Source organism: Phacochoerus africanus, chromosome 8 (assembly GCF_016906955.1).
Source record: "Phacochoerus africanus isolate WHEZ1 chromosome 8, ROS_Pafr_v1, whole genome shotgun sequence".
Taxonomy (NCBI): Eukaryota; Metazoa; Chordata; class Mammalia; order Artiodactyla; family Suidae; genus Phacochoerus; species Phacochoerus africanus.
In genome coordinates this window covers 31,377,549-31,402,381 of record NC_062551.1, presented here as the reverse complement: position 1 = coordinate 31,402,381, position 24,833 = coordinate 31,377,549, and the positions used below count along the sequence as shown (strand labels likewise).

At 39.9% G+C, this 24,833-nt stretch overlaps 2 protein-coding genes across 4 annotated transcripts in view; one reads left to right on the top strand and one right to left on the bottom strand.

Moving 5' to 3' along the window:
- RPGRIP1L (RPGRIP1 like) overlaps window positions 1-11,853 on the bottom strand; it is a 96,240-nt gene extending 84,387 nt beyond the window's left edge. For 2 of the 3 annotated variants that reach the window (XM_047789789.1, XM_047789790.1), the window contains exons 1-5: window positions 11,707-11,785; window positions 8,754-8,845; window positions 7,035-7,179; window positions 3,576-3,874; window positions 236-341 (exon numbers count right to left, since the gene is read on the bottom strand). In XM_047789789.1, the coding sequence (XP_047645745.1) occupies window positions 236-341; window positions 3,576-3,874; window positions 7,035-7,179; window positions 8,754-8,838 (635 nt within the window). In that variant the 5' untranslated portion in view covers window positions 8,839-8,845; window positions 11,707-11,785. Of the gene's footprint in view, window positions 1-235; window positions 342-3,575; window positions 3,875-7,034; window positions 7,180-8,753; window positions 8,846-11,706 lie in introns of all 3 variants that reach the window. The other variant, XR_007136258.1, reaches the window with a different exon arrangement.
- A 13-nt stretch (window positions 11,854-11,866) lies between these two features.
- FTO (FTO alpha-ketoglutarate dependent dioxygenase) overlaps window positions 11,867-24,833 on the top strand; it is a 389,974-nt gene continuing 377,007 nt past the window's right edge. Inside the window, exon 1 of the mRNA XM_047789791.1 lies at window positions 11,867-12,133. Within this exon, the coding sequence (XP_047645747.1) occupies window positions 12,089-12,133 (45 nt within the window). The 5' untranslated portion in view covers window positions 11,867-12,088. The remainder of the gene's footprint in view (window positions 12,134-24,833) is intronic.

Below are 24,833 nucleotides of genomic sequence, written 5' to 3'. Positions count from 1 at the left end.
TATACCATGTTCTAAAATGACCACAGGAGTTCCTCTGTGGCTCAGTGGGTTAAGGACCTAGTGTTGTCACCACTGTGACTTGGGTTGCTGCTGTGGCATGGGTTTGATCCCTGGCTGGGAACTTCCACATGCCATGGGCATGGCCGAAGAGAAGGAAAAAAAAGAGAGAGGAAAAAAAAAAAGAGAAACAAAACAAAAGAAAAAAAAAGAAAATGATCACAAAAAGAATACATACGAATTTCTTATTTCTCCTCTGGCTTCTTCAAGTAAACTGTTGCCATATTTTGCAGCAGGCATGGGTTGCAGAGTTTCTGCTACATCTGTATCTTGGAATTTAATACCTAAAAATAAGTTAATAAGATTCTAGAAGTGAAGTTAAAAATGAAGCACCCTTGATTTGCTATAATCAGGACATTTTTAATACAATAAAATTTCTTAAGTATTCATAGATGTGTGCTCTACAAGCAGAGAATCCACTCCCAAAGGAACTGTTAGACCTCAGCCATCAAGGGCATTAAAAAAAAAAAAAAACACAGCACATAGGACCAAGTATTAGTCATTTAACAAATGCTACTATGGAGGGAGTTCCCATCGTGGCTCAGGGATTAATGAATCTGACTAGGAACCATGAGGTTGCGGGTTTGAACCCTGGCCTCGCTCAGTGGGTTAAGAATCCGGCATTGCCGTGAGCTGTGGTGTAGGTCGCAGATGTGGCTCGGATCCCGCATTGCTGTGGCTCTGGCATAGGTCGGCAGTTACAGCTCTGATTAGACCCCTAGCCTGGGAACCTCCATATGTTCCAGGAGCGGCCGCAGAAAAGGCAAAAAGACAAAAAAAAAAACCCCGACAACAACAAAAAACAAATGCTACTATGGAAACCATTACCCAGATGCAGTTTTATTCAACTTAGATTTAGAACTCTTGAAGTAAATTCTGAAAGAATCAAACATTTTTAAATTCAGGTCTTTACGATATAAACTGAGGTATGAAGGAAAAAGGTTTTAAAATTTTGATTTTATAAAGGATTTTTGGTTTTTAAATTACTCATTCATACCCCTTGACCTTACATTTTAAAACTTATCTTCATTTGTGTGATTCATAGGTCCTATGAGCATAAGTCAAAATGCTTCCTGTACTTTAATATACCTCAATAAGAAAATTCATTATTTAAACAAAGGCAGTTCAAGATGAGATCATCAATAGGATTCCTTTAAATGAAGCGTTTTGCTGTTACACTTAAAACATAATTTTTAAAAAAAATATAGTTACATGTAATTTACAAGCTTGGTCCCATTGTTAAAAATGAGACATACTCTTCTTTTTTGGCTGCACCCGTGGCATGTGGAAGTTCCCAGGCCATGGATTGAACCCACACCACAATTCCAACCTGTACCACAGCTGCGGCAAAGCTAGATCCTTAACTCGCTGCACTACAAGGGAACTTTGACATTCTCTCCACCCCTCACTTTTTTTTTTTTTTTTTTTCCCTAAGGGGTGCACCTGCAACACATGGAAGTTCTGGGGTAGGAGTTGAATTGGAGCTGCAGCTTCTGGCCTAGGCCACAGCAACACAGGATCCCAGCGGCATCTTCGACCTAAACCACAGCTCACAGCAATGCCAGATCCCTAAACCACCAAGCGAGGCCAGGGATTGAACCCACATCCTCATGGATACTAGTCAGGTTCAAAACCAGCTGAGCTACAATGGGAACTCCTTGACACACTTTTAATTATAGGAGTTACATTATAGAATACGTTAAAAAATAGAATAATTAAGCATCAGTTTAAGGTAAAATATGGCAAATAATTTAGATTTTTTAAATGGAGAATAGTCCCAGATATAAAGGTACAGAAAAAAATTCATTCTCTTTTGAAAAGTCTACTTTTAAAAAATGAGAATTTTAATTAGGAATAGTGGAACTATTTGCTATTTCCCAAATTTTCAACATTTATTGCTATAATCCAGACTAAAGAATAGAACAGGCTCTGCTTAAAACATTACAATAGTTTACTGAGTAAAAATTTGCCAATTATATTACTTTGGCAGTAATACTAATTCTTAAGCTTTTCCTACATAAATTATGGAAAAACTAAACATCACTACCAGAGTTTTAAAAAAACTATTTGTATTCAAAATATATCTTAGCATGAAAGACCTTGCAGACCACAGAGATCAATTTCTCCAACTACAGTCACAGATGACAAAATTTAAGGTGCAGAAAGAATGGCAAAATTTTAAAGGCAAAATACATCATTGTGGACCTATCATCTTCGACCTTTTTTCTAATCCGGTGTTATCACTCCATTTTACAGATGGGGAGAATGAGGCTCTGGGAGGTCAAGCACTCTCTCCCATGTACAAAGTTAATTCATGACAGAATGTACTTGCTGATTCATAATTCATTACGGTTATTTTGGTTGTATTTACAGTCTAGTGCCAATCTCACACAGCTAGGAGTAGCCAAACCCTTTCATCCTGCAGCTGCCTCCTGCCTGCATGGAGGCCTTACTGACTTCAAAGGAACTCTGTCCAGGGAACAGACAGTGTTAACATTTTGGCTCAGAGAAAAAAAATAGAAGAAATCTTTCTCTTTCTGTTCAGATGGGGTTTTTGCTTCCCTCAATGAATTGAAATGAAAGTTTTACATGATTTTTTATTTCCCTAAAAATGTTTGGTCTTTATGTGAGGCACATTCCAAACCAAGAGGAATTAGAACTAAAATTTGATTTCCTTCCCTAGTTGTTGAGAAAAAATTACTTAAAATATTTATTGACTTTGTGCTTCGTTATATAAACTTTGTGGTGAGGAGAACCGGGAATTTTTATTAGAAATACTTAAGTTCTATCTATAGCATTGAGTCTCCTCTATGCAACTGAATTGCTTTATAAGCTGGGTAGATTTTAGGTGGTTCATTTTCAAGATGAGGAAAGTGGTTGACCTATGATCACTGTTTTGGAAATGGAAGAGACCTTTTATGGTCACTGGCTTAAATCCTTTCATTTTACATGTAAAGAAAACTCATGTTCAGAATGATTAGACTTGTCCAAGGTCATCAGAGGGTAAGTAAAGGAGCAAGAACCCAATTTTTTAAACCCCTCGTTATGTGCACGTTCCCCTGCCAAGCTGCCTCCATACGCTGATAGAGATTTAACCAATTCTGTACAATTTACAGAAGGCCTTTGTACGAAGAACTTGGATGTGATCACACAGAATAACAGTATGATCACAGAAGCAAACTAGGGGCTTCTCCATTTGCCTGAGTCAATGTGATTTCCGTCTGTAATATAAAAACCAACTTAAACTCGTATTTTATGTAGTTTCATATTTGCCTCTTTTATCCGGATAGTTACGTTCAATGTTTTTCTAAACAAATTTGAGAGTAATCTAGTGATTCTTACAAAAAAATGACCTTCAGGTCAGTATGATTTCATCAAAAAGTCAAAAAACTTTTCTCTAAAGATACTTAAAAACTTGCATTATATAGAAATAATAGTGTGTGTGTGTGTGTCTGTGTGTGTGTGTAAAAGAACGTACTAAGACTTAAATTTAGAATTTAATGTGAGCTTCATTTTACCTTTCCTGGGGCATTCCTGTATGGCTGCATTTTCATTCACTTTTCTACGCCCAGTGTTAACACGAGATTGCACATAATTGTATGGAGTGTGCCTGTGACCCTGGATCTGAAGTTGCTGTTTGGTTGATATTAGTCTGTTTTTGAGGACTTCATTTTGTCTTTCAAGCTCGTGAACTTTCTCTTGCAGCTGCTCAATCATTTCTTCCATTTCCACATCTCTTCCCAGCCGCTTGGGGCCGCCACCAACCCGCTCATATCTTTTCTTGTCATTAACTAGCCGTATTAACTTGGTGGCCATTCTAGGGAAATAATAAAAAGATGAAAAGGAATGTGAGAAGTCAGCATAAAATGCATTCTGTTGAAAGGAACATAATCACTGTGAAGACTTCAGTGCAGAACCTGAATAATAAATTTCAGGTTTTGATGTAACTATTACTGCCTGTGAAGAATCCTTTGATGATAATTGAAACCACTGGGCAACAATCTGCTTTATAGCACTGACAAATAACAGTTTCCTAAGGCTTATCATTTAAGGTTAGTAAAGAGAGGACACATATTTACTCCATATGTTCCTCAAATGCAATTTTTAACGCATGACCTTATGTAGGAATGCTGTATGCACTTAAAATGTAGCTACAGATTGTGGATGTGGTGGGTTATATCTGCAAAGCCACAGTAAGTTAAAACTTTTCAAAAGTGTGTTAAGACTATGCAGCATTTAGGTGAGGTATTATTTTCAGTCTCTCTAGAATTAAGATAGGTTACAAATACAAAATGTTAGAATGTGTAGAGACACACACATTAAAAGTCCAATGAAAAAGCCAAAAGAAACCCAAACGCACCATTAAACGTTGCTTAGTGCTCAAGAAACATGCGTGTTTAATGGCAGAAAATAATTAGATAGAAAAAATATTATTTCATGTTACTTTTAAATTTAGACATACATTGTGCTTTTGACATCTCAGGAGTTTATACCTTTGATTCTTTTAAGTTTTGATAAAAACTGGTTAGACAGAACAAAAGACAGAAAGGGCACATGGGGGTGATGTAATATACACGTACAGAAAACATGCTTGACAGTGAATGGAAAAATCTTGGCAGTACAAGAAAGAAAAGGTGGCTTTGATGAGAGACACAAGTTCAAGACTTTACAAAATTGGTCGCACATCTTCAATAGCTGATTCTAGTTTATAGTGAATCTATTTTTATAAAGACCCAGACAGGAGATTGAAAATAAAAACACACTTCATTTTACTTTAAACGGGGTTTGCTTTATTTTAGCATGGTTATGGACAGAAGCTTTTACTTAAGAGAACAAAAGTGAAATAAAAAAAAATCCTTAATAGTTTTGGGATGTCATAGAACAACCTTTTTTTGCCCTAAGCAGAGTCCTCTGTAAAAGCGGTAGTAATACATGTCTATCTACACTTCTGGCTACTCGGCCTACAGCATGTGGCATCGGGGAGAGCTATGCATAACATAATCAGTTAAGATTGTTTTCTCTTTCCCTTGAGGCACATCCATTAAACATGCTTTATAAGGGATATAGGATAATAAAAACCAAGATCCAAGAGTACCACAAACACCCTAGTAAAATAATCAATGGATTAGTTCCTTTTCCACCTAATCCAGAGAAGGATGTATCACTGGGAAATTTGGGGCAGGTATCATAGCCCACCAGATCCACACTCTACCTAGCCCATGAATGAGTTGAGGGCCTGAACCCCACCAAATGGCTTATCCATAGCAAGATGGTAGCCATCTAAACGAGCTGTCAACCTGATTATCTCAATCTTCTGTTATGGAAGGACTTAGACACATTGATAGAAATGACATTCAAAAGAAAGACACAGATTTAATGTGAAAAAGCAGTCAACATCTTAGAGAAAAATAAACAACCCTAACCTTTTAAGGCAAGAAGAACACATTGATAGACAGGCTTGAAAATCCTTCAAAGAGAGTCAAGTAACTTTGTCAAGAAACAGAAGACTGCATTTGTTTTGTCTAGCAATAGACAATCAATTTTCGTTGATTATTTCATGATATTAATGAAATAAATGATTGGGTAAAGTTTGAGTGCTTCTTTTGAAGGGTGGTTTATCAAATGCACATTTTTATTAAAGTAAGTGATTCTAATTATTCTTCAGGGTAAATTTAAAGGTAGTTTTACCCGTGCATCTAGGTAGCGTCAGTGATGTGAAATCAAGATGGGATTTAGAGCTTTGGCTAATAGTGGTCATTGGATCACCACTCTCAGGGCTGAGTAAAATATAATCCCAGGAGGTTAAATGGCTTGAACATACCATAGGCAGAGAGATAAAAGAACACGTGCACACAACTTGACTCCTAGCCCAGGCCTTTTCCCACTAAACAACATAGCTCATCATTAAGTTGTTTTCCATTTTCTGGCTAGGACAAATTACTAATGAGGTCAAGGTTGTGAATTCAATTCTTTTACCGACCAATTAGGTTTACGAAAAATAAAACAAAACTGCTAGTGGTCACAGACTAAATTTCTCATTCAGACAAGATGATAGAAAAGGAATCAGGCAGGTGAGTCACATGTCTTGAAAAAAAAATCATGTTACCATGATTCAAACACCAACTCAAAGTAAAAGCCCCACACAAAGAAGGTCAGTGGGTGTTTAAAGTCTGCAGAGTAGGAATTGACTAGAATCACTACCTTACAGGCTAAATTCTAAGCAGAAAAAAAACCCCTATCTTCTTTCTTCAACGGCTGTCTCACCTTTCCATTGAACCTAGAACATGAATATGAATACAGATCTGCTTCTGGTCACGCTTACAAACAAGAATGAACTTTTAATGCTACACATTCAGCAGATAGTCACAGTATTTCTGAACTGGAAAGAATTCAAGATATCTACTCTTAAGACATAATCCCTGCAGAAATATTCTGCATACAAAAGTGGCTGTTTTTTTTTTTAAGAACAGTAGACTCTCTGAATTAAAGATATATAGATTCTAGACTAAACCAAAATTAGTCTAGAAAGTTAGTCTATCTATGTTCCAGATAGTGACATTTTCACCAGGAAACTCCAAATCTTAGGGGAATATGCATTCTAACAAGTTAGAATAGCTAATTACTTTTTAAAACATTCATTTTTAAAAACAGGACATTTAAAAAACAGATGGTTTGGCTATTTGCTTATTAAACTATAAATATTAAAGTGAAAGTTATTTAGAGATATGATATACTCATGGCACTCAGAGCTATTAGCTCTTTCTTTCAAATAGCAACTTCAGACATACTAAAACTCATCATCTTTTTGGTTTATTATTCTAGTAAGATTTTTCCATTTTTAAAAACTGTATTTATGAACAACCTGCCTTGTTCCAAAAAAGATTCAAGGTGGGGTTTTCAATTAAGTTTACAGAAAAGCACATCCCCCAAAATTTACAGCGTCAGGAACAAAAAAGCTAAAAGCTTTTTATCATAACCTTTTAATTTTATCCTCCTGCTTGCGGGCATGCTGTTTGAGTAAAATGTTCTCATCATGCAAACGCAAAAATCTGTCTTCCAGTTCCTCACGACTGATACGTGACACTGCCTGGAGAGACTTCATTGTCCGTGTTGTTGAAGTTTCTGTAAAAATGCCAAGGTAATTAATAGAAGGATTACTTAAAATAGTCTCTAAAAACAGTAACGGTTGATATCAATATGATCTCTGATGTACTCCTCTAAGATTTTTTTTCTTTGTGACCCATCCGTAAGACCACTTTAGAAAATGTTACAGCATTGTTCACTGATTGGAAGTAAGAACAAAAAAGATCTTTGCTATTGATACTTTCTATGCAGTATTAAGGATCTGAGCAACAATAGTATCCATTCAGAAATGTATTCAAATAACCACATTTAAGAATGTAAGATGGAACTCTGAGTCAATAAATTCTTCAATTTATATGCTGAATGTTGAAAAGGCTGAAAGTCAGAGTATCTGGAAGCATTTTTTTCCCCCCAAAGGTAGGAATTATAGCAACAACAATATGATTAAGATAGTTTCCTGAGCTATGCGTATAGGGTTATAGAAAATAAACTATAAAATATGTAAGACCAAATAAATAAAAACCTTCACAAACCATTTATAAGCTATCATGTATTTTTAAAGAACTTTTACACCTTTTAGCACGTGTGTACGATTTTTTTTCTTACATATGCATAAATTTGGTATTTTCCTGTGAAGCTGGTCAATTTTCAACAACCCTCCAAAAAAGACAAAGAACAAATGGGCAAAGATGAAAGCCCTATGAGGGGGTTACTTAAGGCAAGAATGGAACTTAGGGTGAAAAAGCCCCCCAAAATAGCTTTGCCCACTTAAAATTTATTTGTATTTGAATCCCTGATACTCCACCAAAGATCTAAAGCAAAATCTTATACGTTCTTTTCACTTTTAATCAAATTTATCTTTTTCAATGAACCACTTCCGACCACTTTTCTGTGCTAGTCCCAGGTGACCACTTGTAGGGCTTTGATTAACAAGAGCATGAAGAAGTCTTAGTGGAACATATTTCGCATCACAGTCTTTTCAGGGACAAATGCTATGGCATAACAGAGACACTGTACACACAAACAAAAACATAGCTCTATACTCTAAATTGTTTCTTAAAGCAGCACTTTCTCAATATGAAAGTGCTTTTTTAGCTCTAGAGCAACCACTAAGTGATAAAAGGACAAAGAAAACCTTTAATGTGTATTAATTTGATAAAACAAAGCCAGTATCACTTGGATAAACAAACCATTTTGAGCTACTCTACTTGAAAGGCAAAAAATTTTAAATATGGCATTTCCTCCCATATAAAATTCAAGCATAAAGAAACATTTTAATGGTGAATGTGATTTAAACCAGGCAATTTGGTTTCGAGGCTTGATACTCTCTGCGTAGTTTCTACTGATGTGTGGAATTTTAAAAAGATGATTTATCACAATTCTTTATCAGAACAGAGGGGGATTTTACATTTTCTATGAGCTGTTGATAATTGATGCATGTAGTAAAATACCATATGTTGTTCTAAATTCTCCATCTTCTTGTTTAGTCCAATCAAGAGCTATATAGTTACTTAAATGGCTCTGTTTGTATGAATATCAGAAATACTTTAAATTAAAAGTAAAGAAGTTACTGATCAAAGTTCATAACTGTAATAAAGAACAGCTGGCCGTACCTTGTAACCTTCCCATTCCAAAGAGATTTAGACCTATATCTTTCACAGGCAGGTCTCCTGCAGTCTCATCAGCTGGACCAGACATTGCCTATCTGTGGAGAAAAGAAAATTCAAATAAAATCTTTCCAAGTTGTAACATTAACTATGCAATGGAATGAACCAAATAAAATGAATAAGGCACTAGAACTTTAATGGATATCTTATTGCCCACATGTGCTGCTTGAAGAAGATGAAAGCTTCTATTTTAAAAGTAATACTACATTCAATCATGGAGCCAGAGTCCCTTTCAACAGTGTATTTCCTATAGTTTGCTTAGGAAATGAGGTAAGATTATCATTCTTCCTTCTCTCTTCTTATTCCTCTATGTGAACAAAATAAACTCTCCCAAATTTAAGAAGTACCCCCTCTCCATCCTCTTCTCTGCTCCCCAAAGAAAAGCAGGTATTTTAAAAAAACACTCAAGGCAGGAACTTGATTCAAACAGTTGTTTCTATTACTTATTGGCTGGTCAGGTCACCTAATCTCTTGAGTTGCAGTTACTTAATTTTTCAAAATGCAGAAAACAATACTACCTCACAGAGTATTTTAAAGGTTAGTGAAATGGTAAATTAAAAGCATTTAGCACACTTGCCTGGGATGTCAATATCACGTGAATATTAATAGTCAGCTTGATGCACAAAAGGAGTGGGTAGCTCTGAATTTTATCAAAGAGGGTTCATAAACTCATCAGCTGGATTTGTTTTTGTTGTGTCCTTTGTTGCCATGAGGCCTAGGTCCCAGGGCTTCCTACCTCCATAGAGAGGCTGTCCAGCTAATTCTGGCATTTTTACAGTTTCTTGTCTTTACAAAGATGCATCACAGTAACTTAAGTTTTATAAGTGAATGTAGCAGTCCATACAACGGTTAGTAATGCCAAAAATTTAAAAAAAAAAAAATTTCATTTCAATCCACCCAGGATGCCAAATGCAAATCATCAATGAAGATGCCTAAGGAGGAGGTTCCCAATTTCTAGCATGTTGGTCCCGGAATGTAAAGTCTGAAAGAGTAGCAAGCTGGTCTGTCGTGTTCACCTCTGTACTCTCAGAGGCTGACACAGGGCCCTGGGCACATTGCTGGCATTCACTAAATAGTCGTTGAATGGATGAATGGAGTCCTTGGGGCTTCAGGGTCTGTGGATCCAGAGATGGTTTCCAAAATCTTGTATGCATTATGTGGAAATACATTATGTTTTAGGGAGAGGATTAATAACTTTTATTATAACTTGTCAAAAGTTGAGAACAACTGCATTTTACTGTGACATAAACAGCTCACAGACATATGCCTGGGAGATCATCTACTTCATTTGGAAACACTGCTACAGGAAAGTTCAATTAGGAACCAAATTATCAAGATGTTTAAACACAGGTCACTTGCGAAAATAACAACTTCCCCTTTTTGTCTTTTTAGGGCTGCACCTGTGGCACATGGACGTGTCCAGGCCAGGGGTCAAATCAGAGCTCAGCTGCCGGGTTACACCACAGCCACAGCAACACAGGATCTGAGCCACAACCACAACCCACGCCAAAGCCCACGGTAAGGTGGGATCCCCAACCCACTGAGCGAGGCTAGGGATCAAACCTGCATCCTCATGAATTTTAATTGGGCTGCTAACCCACTGAGCCACAATGGGAACTCCCACGAAAATGATAACTTTTCCCTGAGAGAATTTGGTAGCTTTTATAACAATAACGATGATGACGGTGTTAACATTTATTGAATTCTCGCTAAAATGTGCTAGGCACTCTCCTAAGTGCTCTGCTTGTGTAAATTAATGAAATATCTCACAATATGCTTGTGAGCTTGTTACTCAAGTTTGCTACTAATGAAGAAACTGAGACAAGGCTTAGGTACTTTGCCCAAGTTCACACATATTCCAAGTAGTTGTCTGGTCCTATTTTTGGTTGTCACAACTGGGAAGGTGGGGGGCACCAGTGATACTGGTATCTAGCGGTCAAGAGACGATGTTAAAACATTGTACAGTGCACAGGAACCACAACAAAGAACTATGCGGCCTCAAATGTTAATAGAGCCAAGGTTGAGAAACCCTGCACGGGGCTGCAATGTCTCTCCAATATCTTTTCAGGCAATCCCTCCTGGCTCATTATGCGCCACTCACACTATTCTCTAGGTTCTTTGAATTCACAGTATCCTTGTCTTGCCCAAGGCCTTTGCATGAGGTGGCTCCTCATTCTTTGGTGTCCAGCTCAAATATCACTTCCTCAGAGAGGCCTTCCCTGATCTTCCTATGTTAGAGTACCCTTCCTCCCAAGTTCAGCACCATTTGTTTCTTGTATAGCAATCAGCTCGATATGAAATAATCTTATTTACTAGTTCGTTACTATTTCATCTTCACTAATAAAGTATAAGCGTCTTAAGACCCGCTTCAGTCCTGGTCATAGCTGGTCGGAACAGTGCCTAGCACAGAGTGGGCACCTACATTGTTTTATGGAATGAATAATTGAATACCTGCCACTAAGACTAAAATGGTAAACAAAGATTCCCACCTTGATAGATTATGGGGTAATCACGATAAACAAATAATTGTAAATAACTGAGCAAACAAAATGTCACTCAAGAGGCTTATTAGGGTTTCCCAACGAACTCCTAACCCAGGACAAATGAGCATACTGTTTCTGGGACCTACTTAAAGAAGGACCTAGCTAGTCATGGCAATTAGCATTAGCTCTCGAGAGCTAGGTTTCAGGGCTAGGATAGAAAATTTCAAACCGGTGCGGGGCGTGGGAATCATAGGCTGCCTGTGATTCAGGCCTGAGGAAGTGGTGTCTCGGGCCGGGCTGCTCTTCACGCGAGCAGAACTCCAGGGTCTTCTCCAGATGGTAGAGCAGACCCCAGGACCGTGGCCCGTGCTGCAGATCTGCCCCCTTCCTCCCCTGTGCTCCCCGAGAATACTTACCGCCACTCTCTCTCAGCCGCTAGTTACCGTTGCTATAGCGCCGACGGCAAGTGGGTCGGCTGGCCGAGAGGAGCACGGGAAAAAACATGGCAGGCTCCGTTGACTCCTGGGAAATGTAGTTCTCCTCGGGCCGTGGCCCTCCTGCTCGCTGCGCCGCGGACTACAATCACCCAGCTGTTGGACCTGGGAAATTCTCTTGCTCCAAACCCCGAGGCGAATTCCGGCGTAGCCGCGGTGCGCTCTGGGAGTGGTAGTTCTCGCGGCTCCGAGAGCGAATGGCGCCAGGCGGGAGCAAGATCACGAGAGAACTACACAGAAGAGGCGGGGTCCAGGGCGCGGAATCTACGCGGCTAGCAGTGGCGAAGGAGGCTATAGCAGCAGCATGAAGCGAACCCCAACCGCCGAGGAACGAGAGCGCGAAGCTAAGGTATCTTGGGCTCCTCAGAGTCTGGGATCTTTCATGCACTTGTAATGGGGGCTGGGAACCCGAAGGACTTGGTTGGATGGCGAGCGCACCCACGATCTTAAGCCAAGGGATGACAAGGCCTTGTTAGCAAGGGAACCAGAGACTTTGGGGGTTGTAAATTCGTGCTGTTTGCAGGCCTAGTCCCGTTGGATCAGCTCACATGAGAATCTAGACACCCCTTTCCTTGTCCTGCTTCTGCATCTAATTCCTTGGTTAAATTTGTAGCTACTCTTGTGCCTCAGTTTACCGGACTCGAATATGCCTGTGATCGTAACAGTTGTGCTTCCTCTTCGGTAATGATTTCTGAGGACTGGGGTAGATGTAGGTGAAATATCTGTGTATTCAGCTGTGCTGTTTTCAAACAGTGTATGTTCTGTGTCTTCATCACAGCGGATAGGATCTTTAACTACAATCCTATTTTCTCCTTTTGGGGTTCATCCTGTAACAGTTGCTTGTTCCATGGGATGACAGTAGTCACAGTAATAGAATTTTTTAAAAATCATTTATTAGTGTCAGGCTCTGCGTTTTCATAATATTTGTATTATTTCATATTTTTTTATCACAGCAGATTGCAAGATAGATATTATACAGATGGAGTAACATCAATCCTGTTTTACAGAAGAAGACTTAAGCCTCAGAAGAACTGTTTCCCTCATTCCCCAAATCAAGTCGTGTCGATTTGTCTAAATACATTGGTTCACTTTTTTCCATCTTTACCACCTTGGACCAAGCTACCATTACCTCTTCCATGGACTGTTCCAGTGGTCTCTTGGTCCATGTTCACCTTACACCTTGCTTCCTTTCTGTTGCTCTTCCCACACAACCAGTCTCTTCTCCACACTGCAGTGTGTGAGCTTTTCAAAATGCAAATCTAATCATGACCCTTTCCTTCCTAACTCCTCTGCCAGTCACCTGTTTAAAAATCTTTCATGGCTTTCCTTGCTCTTGGGATAAAGACAAAACTTCACATGGCCCACAGTGTTTTGCATGGTGTAGAACCTACCTGCATCATCCACATCCTCAAGGGACGTGACACCCTCCCTCTCTGCCCATCAGCCACTTTGGCCTTCTTAGAAGTTCCTCTTTCCTGTGCTTTATTTGGTTACAGGGTCTTTACTCACGCTGTTGGTTGCTCACTCTGTATTAGGTAGTTATTGGAAGTGAGAAGCATTGGTAAGTGAAGCAGACACCGTTTGTACTCTTATAGAATTTAGGGTCCTACAAGTGAATTCACTTTATCTTAGGGTAACACCTCTATGGATTTAAAATATAAAATGTGGGAGTTCCTGCTGTGGTACAGAGGGTTAAGAATCTGACTGCATGGAGTTGCGCTTGTGGCTCAGTGGAAACGAATCTGACTCGGATCCACGAAGACGCAGTTTCAACCCCTGGCCTCGCTCAGTGGGTTAAGGATCCGGCATTGTGAGTTGTGGTATAGGTTGCAGATGCAGCTTGGATCTGGTGTTGCTGTGGCTGTGGTGTAGGCCCTATTTGACCCTTAACTTGTAAACCTCCATATGCCTCAGGTGCAGCCCTAAAAAGACAAAAAAAAAAAAAAGAATCTGACGGAAGCAGCCGGGGTCACTGTAAAGGCGCAGGTTCCATCCCTGGCCTGGCACAGTGGGTTAAAGCATTCAGTGTTGCTGTAGCTACAGCATAGGTTGCAGTATAGATTCAGTCCCTGACCTGGGAATGTCCATGTGCCGGGGGTGTAGCCTATAAAAAAAGATATGTATATATATATATACACACATACATATGTGTGTATACACACTCACACACATATATAATATAGAATGTGTCCTATTATAGGACTTCCCTGGTGGCCTAGGGGTTAAGGATTGAGGGTTGTCACTGCTGTGGCTCAGATTCCATCTCAGGTCTGGGAATTTCAGCATGCTGCAAGCACAGCAAAAAAAAAAAAAAAAAAAAAAAGGTCTATTTTGACCCAGGTTATAGCAGCATTTCACTAGGGACCTGAAGTTTCCACAATTGAGTCTGTATGTGATAAGGGCAGTATGTAAAGGTGGGTACGAAGAGGAAAGATCTTGTGTTAGTCTACGTGCAGCAGTGCAAAGAAATGTCACACAGTGGTACTGTGCCTGATGTCTCTTACCTTTTGGGTGTACATTTAAAGTTACTCATTTTTTTCTGTAAAGATTTATTTAGCACCTATTATTGCCAGACACGTGACTATGATTTTAGCTAAGATAGATCCCTGCACAAAGAAGCTTTTACTCTATTGAAACCATAACGGTTGCCTGTGCAGTCTTTGTTAATATCATCCAGGAATTCCCTTTGTGGCTCAGCGGTTAATGAATCCACCAAGGATCCATGAGGATGCAGGTTTGATCCCGGCCTCGCTTAGTGGGCTAAGGATTTGGCGTTGCTGTGAGCTGTGGTGTGAGCTGCAGATGATCCTGCGCTGCTGTGGCTGTGGTGCAGGCTGGCAGCTGTAGCTCCCAAGTTGACTCCTAGCCTGGGAACCTCCATATGCCACAAGTGCAGCCCTAAAAAGCAAAAAAGAAAAAATATATCATCCACATTTAATGGATTTTGAGACCAAGGCTGTAGACCTTTTAACTTGCCCAAGGCCACTTGGTTGCTATGCAAAACTAGGGCCCAGACTCCAAAGCTTTTTTCTATCTTCTACTTGTGAAACATGTTGAATTCATACATCTAATTGTCTGACTGTGATCTTTATTTAAAATTTGTTTATTTATGAAACATTATTGGCTAGAACAAAGTATAGGAAATGGAGTTTTTTAATTTTTAATTTTTTAGGGCCGCACCTGTGGCATATGGAGGTTCCTAGGCTGGGGGTTGAACTGGAGCTGTAGCCTTTGACCTACACCACAGCTCACAGCAATGCCAAATCCTTGACCCACTGAGCGAGGCCAGGGATCAAACCTGCGTCCTCATGGATGCTAGTCAGATTCATTTCTGCTCAGCCACGACAGGAACTCCCAGGAAATAAAGTTTTAAATCTTAAATATAAGATATTCATTTACACATGCATTATTTTCTCCTTTTTCTAATCATTTTTATTGAGGTGTAATTTACGTGTGGTAATTTGCACCCATTTGTAGGACCCAATTTGATGAGTCATGGCAGATGTATACCCCTGTGAAACCACCGTCACAGTTGATGTAGAGAGCATTTCAATCTCTTCCAGCAGTTCCCTCTTGCTGATATGTAGTCAATCTCTTCCTCCACCTTGACTCCTAAGCAACCACTGGTAGGTTTCTATGACTGTAGATGAAACTGTATTATCTAGAATTTCATATAGATGGAAGTATACTGTATGTATCTGCTTTCACTCGGCATAATTTTTGAGATTTTTTTTCATGTTGTTTGTATCAATAGTTCATTCCTTTTTATTGCTGATTAGTCGTCTACCGTATGGCTCGACCCCATTTGTTTATTTATTTACTTGTTGCTGAACATTTGGATCGTTTCTGGCCGAGGGCTGTTATGAAAAAAGCTGCTATGACCTTCATGGATAAGTCTAAGTTTTCATTTCTTTTGGATAAATACCCAGGAGCCCATTGGTGAGTCCTGTAGTAGTTCTGTGTTTCACCTTATAAGACCCTGCTAAACAATTTTCTGAAGTGGTTCTCCCATTTATATTGGTTTTCTAGGGCTGCTGGCACAAGCTACCATAAACTGGATGTTTTAAAACAACAAAATCATATTATCTCATAGGTCTAGAGATAGGTGTGGAATTAGGCTGTCAATAGGGCCTCTGAAGGCTCTAGAGGAAAATGCTTCCTTGTCTCTTCCAGCCTCTGATGCCTCTTGGCATTCCTTGGCTTGGGCTGTATAACTTGAACCTCTGTTCCCATCTGTCTTCCCATGGTACCTTCTCTTTGTCTCAGATGTCTCTGACTTTTCTCTTGTAAGGACACCAATCAACGCATTGCATTTGAGGACCTACCCTAAATCCAGGGTGCTCTTTATTTTGTATTCCTCAAGGTCCTTAACTTAATTACATCTGCAAAGCCCCTTTTTCCAAATAAGGGTAGAGGCACCAGTGGTCAAGACTTGGACCTATCTTTTTGGAGGATGCTATTCAAACCTACTACACCATTTTACATATCCGTCAGCTGTGACGGTCCTAGTTGCTCTGTATCTTCATCGATACTTGTCTGTCTTTTAAATTTTGGCCATTCTGGCCAGTCTAGTGGGCATGTGGTGGGATCTCATTGTGGTTTTAATTTGCATTTCAGTGATGACTAATGAGGGTGAATATCTCTTTTAAAAGTCTTTTTTCCGGAGTTCCCATCGTGGCTCAGCAGAAACGAATCTGACTAGCATCCATGAGGATGCCGCTTCCATCCCTGGCCTTGCTCAGTGAGTAAGGATCTGGCATTGCAGTGAGCCGTGGTGTAGGTTGCAGATGAGGCTCGGATCCTGCGTCACTTTGGCTGTGGTGTAGGCCAGTGGCTATAGCTCCAATTTGACCCCTAGTCTGGGAACCTCTATATGCTGCACTTGCGGCCCTAAAAAGACCAAAAAAAAAAAAAAAAGCTCTTTTCCATGTTGTAGCATGTGTCATGACTTTTTGTTACTGAATAATGTATTCTGTTGTCCAAATGTACCACATTTTGTTTAAGCCACTCACTGGTTGATGGATATTTGGGTTGTTTCCACTATTTAGCTATTATGAATAATGCTGCTATGAACATTTGTGTTCTGCTTTTTATGTTTGTTTCTTTCCTTTTTATTTTAAAAACTATTTAAAAATTTTTGGCCACACCCACAGCACGTAGAAGTTCCTGGGCCAGAACAGTGACAATACCAGATCCTTAACCTACCGAGCCACAAGGGAACTCCTATTTCTATTTCTTGTAGGTAGATATCTAGGCATGGAATTGCTGGGCCACATGGTAAACTGCGTCTCATGTTTTAAGAACTGCTGTATTGTTTGTTACGGTCTGAATGTTTGTGTTGCCCCCTGATTCTCTTGCTGAAATTCTAACCCCAAGATGATAGTATTAGGAGGTAGGGCCTTTCGGAGGTGATTAGATGGGTGGGAATGGAATCAGTGCCCTTCTAAAAGAGGTCTGAGAGAGCTCCCACACCCCTTCTGCCATGTGAGGATACAGGCTTTAAGCCGGGAGTCTGCAGTTGGAAGAGGGCCTTTACCAGAACCTGCGCATGCGGGTACCCCAATCTTAGATTTCCAGCTTTCAGACTGTGACAGTAAATTTCTGTTGTTTATAAGCCTCCTAGTGTATGGTCTTTTGTTATAGCAGCCTGAGTGGACTAAGACATTAGTCCCTTAGTGTGGATGTACCATTCAACATTCATGTTTGAGAGCTCCAGTTCCTTAGCATCCTTGCCGAGGCTTGTTATCATCTGTCTCATTGATAATAGCCATCTTGGTGGGTGTGACATGGTATCTCATTGTGGTTTTGGTTTTCATTTCTTTGATGTCTAATGATGCCGAGCTGCTTCTCCTGTGTTTATTGACCAGGTATATATCTTCTTTTGTGAAGTCTCAGTTCAGATCTTTTGCCCATTTTTTTTTTTTTTTGGTTGGATTATTTGTGTTCTTTTTTTTTTTTTTTGTCTTTTTGCTATTTCTTGGGCTGCTCCCGCGGCATATGGAGGTTCTCAGGCTAGGGGTCGAATCGGAGCTGTAGTCACCGGTTCACACCAGAGCCACAGCAACTCAGAATCTGAGCCGCGTCTGCAACCCACACCACAGCTCACGGCAACGCCGGATCGTTAACCCACTGAGCAAGGGTAGGGACCGAACCCGCAACCTCATGGTTCCTAGTCGGATTCGTTAACCACTGCGCCACGACGGGAACTCCTATTTGTATTCTTAATATCATGTTAGGAGTTTTTTATATTTTCTAAATATAAGCCCTTTGTCGGACATATGTATTGTGACTACTGTCTTTCATTCTGGTAGTTTGTTTAATCGTCTTTTGAAGAGCAAAAGTATTTAATTTCAATAGAGATCCAGTGTATTGCTATTTCTTTTTATGATTCATGCTTTTTGCGTCATATCTATGAAGTTTTTACCTATCCCAATATCACAAAGATTTCTTGCTTGCTTTTATTTTTGTATTTTTAATTTTATTTATTTGTTAAAAGATTTTCAGAACTTTTAAAGTAGTGGTATTATAAATCTTTAATATTTGGGTATAGGATATGGTATTTTTCAAATTAATTAATTGCCCAAAGTTGGGATGTTTGTAATTTTGTAGAAGAGCTGAATTCAAACCCACACAATCTGGTTCCAGGGTCCAAATATTTATTAAGCTGTTCTGTCACACTGTCTCTTAATGTGGCCTAATTTCTCACAGTTTTCCCCTAAAATGATAAACATGAAAATTGTGAATTCTGAGTCTATTTTTAACAAGTTGATCATCCATCCTAGTGTAACTAAACACAGCCTGTCTATCCTGGCAGAGGACATCTGTCATTTTTGCCTGGCTGGGGTCTTCTTTTTCTCTCTTTCTTCCTTTTTTTTTTGTTTTTTGTTTTTTTAGGGCCACATCTGTGGCATATGAAGTTCCCAGGCTAGGGCTCAAATTGAAGCTACAGCTGCTGGCCTACACCACAGCAAGGCTGGATCCGAGCCACGTCTGTGACCTACACCGCAGCTCACAGCAATGCCAGATCCCTAACCCACTGAGTGAGGCCAGGGATCGAACCTGGCCTCACTTCATGGATTCTAGTGGGGTTCATTAACTTCATGGATTCTAGTGGGGTTCATTAACTTCATGGATTCTAGTGGGGTTCATTAACTGCTGAGCCACAGAGGGAATTAAACTTTTTATCCCCATAATGGGTAACTGTTTTTGGTTTTCCTTTTCTCTTCGAAATAACTTGGATTATGTTTTTTCCTTGTGATTGCTTATGCCATAGACTTTTATATAATTTCCAAGTCTGAAGGGTGAATAAAAAGGTTGGAGTAAATAGTTAACTTTTTATGATAACATTTATTTAATCTGTGTTACAGCCTAAGAGGATACATTTTTAAAATGAAATGTTTTATAAGGCATATAGTGAAGTAGGCCAGATGAGCATTTGATAGATTGAATTAGAACCATGCCCTCTACAGTTGTTTTGCTCTTGGACGGAGAGCTGGTACCCTGTGTCTTAGTTTGTCCAGCCAGAAAAATGGAGTCAAGAATAGCTGCTTCCGGAGTTCCCGTTGTGGTGCAGTGGTTAACGAATCCGACTAGGAACCATGAGGTTGTGGGTTCGGTCCCTGGCCTTGCTCAGTGGGTTGATGATCCGGCGTTGCCGTGAGCTGTGGTGTAGGTTGCAGACGGGGCTCGGATCCTGCATTGCTGTGGCTCTGGTGTGAACCGGTGACTACAGCTCCGATTCGACCCCTAGCCTGGGAACCTCCATATGCTGCGGGAGCGGCCCAAGAAATGGCAAAAAGACAAAAAAAAAAAAAAAAAGCTGCTTCCGTGAGTTGCTCTGAGAATCTAGTTGATTATATTTGGCCATTGTGCCAAGGACAGAGCCGGTATGGCTTTGTTTGAGGGTTGCCCAAAGAACCCGTTGTTGACAATGAGGCTGCCGCCATGTTTGTTTGGGGCAGATGATGTAATTTATTGTTTTGAAATGATTTACAATTTATAGAAGAGCTGCAAGAATGGAACAGAGAGCCCTTACAGACCCATCATCCAGATTAAAAACTTGTTTACTTCTTGCAACAAATGCTTTAGAGCTCTTTCTTTCTCTTTCCCTATATATTTACATGAACTATTATGTTTTATGAACCCCACAGAGTAAATTTGGCAACACCAATCCTCTTTACCCCTGCTTCAGCGTGTATGTACTAAGAACAAGGACACTCTCCTATATATAAACGTAGCCAATTATCAATTTCAGAAAAGTTAATATTGATGAGGTACTCTTATTTAATCCAATGTCCATATATAAATTTTGCTGATTATCCTAGTAATATCTTTTTTTTGTTTGTTTTTTTTGCCTTTTCTGGGGCTGCACCCGTGGCATATGGAGGTTCCTAGGCTAGGGGTCTAATCGGAGCTGTAGCCACCGGCCCATGCCAGAGCCACAGCAACACGGGATCTGAGTCACGTCTGCAAACAAAACCACAGCTCACGGCAATGCCAGATCCTTAACCTACTGAGCAAGGTCAGGGATCAAACCTGCAACCTCATGGTTCCTAGTCGGATTCGTTAACCACTGAGCCATGAAGGGAACTCCATATCCCAGTGATATCTTTTATAGCATTTTTTTCCTGGTCCAGGCTTCAATCCAGAATTGTACATTACCTTTAATTGTCATGTCGCTAGTCTCTTTTAATCCCCTTTAAATTGGTTCCTCATCCTTTGTTTTTTAAGATATTGACATTTGTAATGAGTAAGACCTTACCATTTGTGATGAGTACAGGCTGTTTGTTTTGTCGTTTGCCCCTGCACTCTTATTTGTCTGATATTTCCTTATGATTAGATTCAGATTATGCATTTTCGGCATGTGTATATTTTTGAGGAAAGATAGGGGTCACCAGAGATCATAAATTTACAATTTACATGTTCATCCTGCCCATAAATGTGCTTTATTTAGTTCAAAGGAACCGTGTTTGAAAATTTCCGAATTTTTTCCTAATCTTTAAAAGTTGGGAGATTTCATTTAAAAACTTGGAGTTCCCCCTGTGATGCAGTGTGTTAAGAATCTGACTGCAGCGGCTCTGGTCACTGTGGAGGCACAGGTTTGATCCCTGGCCCGGCGCAGCGAGTTAAAGGTTCTGATGTTGCTACACCTGTGGGATCGGTTGCAGCTGTGGCTCAGTTTCAATCCCTGGCCTGCGGCTTTCCTTATGGCACGGGTGCAGCCATTAAAAAAAAAAAAAATCTGGATAGCTGGCTTTCCTGAAAAACTAGGCCTATCTGGAAACCCTGGGCATGCATTTCACTAACTAGAGCTAGAATGATGGGAATATACTTTCTATAATGCTGCACTCCAGCTTTACCCATTTAGTCCCAGTTGGAGAATATGGAGTTTTACAGGCAGACTTCTGGAATTGAATCCTTTTCTGTCACCAGCTTGGGAAAGCAGCTTTTCTGTATACCTCAGTTTCCTTATCTGAAAATGGTGGGGGTTTCACTCTTTACACGTGTAGTGAGGATTAACTGAGATATAGGTAAAGCACCTAGAACTTTGCTGGCACGCAGTAAAAATAAACATTTCATCAGCACTGTCTGCATCATCACCACCTGTCTGATCCCAGTAGCTATTCAGTGAACTGATATTGAGTGTCTAATGGGTAGATTTTCTCAACTGGGCTTCCACTAACTTCTTTCCCTTTCATTCCAAATGGTAGTAGTCATGTACTGCCCTTGGAAGAATGGAGAAAATAGACCATTTTCTGTGTTCCTTGGTTCAGATGAGGGACCTGGTTAAGTGCCAAGTAGGGTACTGAGCCCTGGGAACAGTGGGCAAAGATGCAGAATTGGTTCCATGGAACCTGTTGCCTTTCCATGAATGAAGATAGATAATTAAGCAGCAGGGGAGACGTGTTCCTGGTCCCGGGACCAGGATGTGGTAGCAGGGAGGACTAATGTGGTATGGAGGTCATTTAATTCCTTCCTCAGGAAGGTCTGTTTAACCTGGTTTGGGGTCATGGAATTCCTTCTAAGATCTTTTTTTTTTTTTTTTTTTGCTTTTTAGGGCCACACCCGAGGCACATGGAGGTTCCCAGGCTAGGGGTCAAACTGCAGTTACAGCTGCAGGATCCGAGCTGTATCTGTGACCTACAGCACAGCTCGTGGCAACGCCAGATCCTTAACCACTGAGCAAGGCCAGGGATCGAACCCGAAACTTCGTGGTTCTTCGTTGTATACGTTTCCACTGTGCCATGGCGGGGAAAGGAGTCTTTAAGATGTTTTTAAGGGTGTATGCTTATGAGAGGCCCAGGACTCCTTTAAGGTTGTTCAGTCATGTTAGAACTGTTTAGCTCTGGAATGAAAACATGTGGATGTTGAATTCCAGGTTAGCTTCAAAGGTTTCACAGGCTGGCTTGGGTGACAGCATCTCTTTTTAAATTATGGAGAATAGAAACAGTTTAAATTGATTACCGAGAGGGCTATATACTTAAAGGGAGCATAATAATTTTGTTTAAGAAATGTGCATTTTAACCCTACAGTGGAGAAACCTAGCAGTCACTTCATCAGCCAGGTGACCAAGGTAAACATCATTAGTGGTGATAAGTCATGTTGATTTAATTCATAATAAAGTGATAAAAATGATAAAAAGTACATTTTTATCAGTGAAGGAATATATCCAGAAGAGATAAACGTATTTCAAATAAAAGTCACTTAAAACCTCTTCTGTTTTTGGTGATAATTGTCTTAATATTTAGTAAGATAAACCTTAAAGTCATAAGGTCTAATGAGTTATAATAACTCAGTAAAAGGAAGTTTGTTATTTATATATGTACTCACTGGGTACTTTTTTTTTCTTTCTTTCTTTCTTTCCTTTCCTTCTTTGTTTCTTTGTTTCTTTCTTTTTTGCAATTTGGCTTTTTTAGACAAGTTCTGAGAAGGTTCTTTTGGCCCCTACCTATATCATGGGCCATCCTGTGTTATTTCACCAGTTTATCTGGTGGTAATTTAGAAAAATAAATATGGGACATTTTTGGTGGTGGACCAATGACCAGGAAGCTTAAAAAATCAAAGCTTTGCTTGATAGATTCTATTCTGTGTATTTTCCCCCAAATCCATCTTTATCTTTTGCTTGATCTTCCTTGAAAATTAGTTAGTTAAACCATTGAGTCACAGTGAGTTCCTGTTACTTTCTATTATTTCCAGGTCTGTTTCTTTTCTTTCTTTTTTGGTTGTAGTTGATTTACATTGTTGTGATAGTTTCAAGTATATCAAGGTCTGTTTCTTAACCATCTTAGTGTTGATTTTGAAAACTAAATAGGTCATTGGGAAAAAAGTCCTAGACACTTCAAATAACCATTAGCTGCTGCTGCTGCTTTTTTTTTTTTGGCCACACCTTCTGCATGTGCAAGTTCCTGTGTCTAGGGATTGAACCTGTACCACAGCAAAGACCCAAGCTGCAGCAGTGAACAACACCAGCTCCTTAACTGCTAGGCCACCAGGGAATTCCTTTTTTTTGGTTAAAGAAAGAATTTTTTTTTTTTTGCCATGCCCGTGTCATGTGGAAAATCCCGGGCCAGGGACTAAACCTGAGCCATAGCAAAGACAACACTGAATCCTTAACCACTAGGCCACCAGTTCGATTTCACATTACTTAACATACCGTTAGATACTGGTGGTAATTTGGGGAATCAAAACTCTCTAGCACAGGCAGCTGTCTGTAATTGTTTTCTAGTGTTCTCTTTCAAATTCAAAATGCTAGCTTTCTTTCCAGGTTGAGGGTGTTTTGTGGAGGTTAGTTCTTTATGGCAGATTTCTTGATTATAGTTATATTTAAAGTATGACTTTCTAACTTGTAGAAGAAAAGAACTTTATAGTTGAGATGGTACTTTTGGAACCTAAAAAAAAAAAAGGCACAGTTTGAAGAAGGTGAATTTAGAGTTCTGCTAACCTCATTCACTTAACCTTCGGTTGTAAGGTTATCTTACAAAATAGTCTCAGCAGTTGATTTTCCAGTGTCAGCTGGGAAGAATCTTGGGGGCTGTTGGGTGGGGTCAGAACATGTTAAGATTTGCATTGGTAGCTACTTGTCTCCACACATTTGTCCTTGGCATTGCATTTCTCTGCAAGGCCAGCACATGTTTGAAAGCTGAACCTTGAGTACCTGCTATATAGGCTTGCACTTTTGATTATGCTGCAAGCATCTGGCCCGTTGCCCTGCCCATCATATTTTGCCCCGTAGTTTTGGAAGTGACTTGCTTGTGAGGTGATGCACCTTCCTTTATGTTAAGGAACCGCCCCCGTCGGTGAGTGTCAGGGTTGAGATCAGCTGGTAGAAACCACGTGGAAAACTCAGTCTAAAGGACCAAATTGTGTTGCATCGGTTCTGAGGGGGGAGATCTGTTGCCAGTGCATGAGTGTTTCCATAACTGTTTGTGATCAGAAAATTCAGAGCTCTGATTTCTGCATTAGCCCTGAGTCTGCCCTTTGGCACCCTCATTTAGCGACCAGATCATTCAAGCCTTCAACACTGAGCCTCAAGGGCCAGCATTTCTCCAATAATAATATAAAATGGGCTGATGTGGCAACCCTAACTCACTCTGCTGTACTGGGCATGATTAAAGTCTCAAGACTGCATTAATATGGATTTTCTATTTCTATGGACAGTGGTCCATGTTTGCCAGTTTTTGAAAGCAGAGATGGAAAAATTTTGCTGCTGATTTTTTTTTTTTCTGTCTGCATGAACGTCCTGCCTCTTTTTTTTTTTTTTTTTTGCTTGAGAATAGCACCTGGCAAAGCAATGCAGACATTACAGTGTCTATATACTCCAGCCCGTTGTCATGTCAATCTTGTTATTTAGGTAAATGGTGTGCAATTTTTTTCACCGGCTCCACAGCCAATATGCTTTGAGCAGTTTTTGTTTCAGTCCCATTATTGGCCAGGAACACTATTAATGAGACAAATAATTGGGAAATCATAGTCATTGTTCTCATAAAACCCGACTCCATTGCTGGAATCATCCAGGCAGCGGAGTTGCATATGCAGCCCGCAAGGAAAGG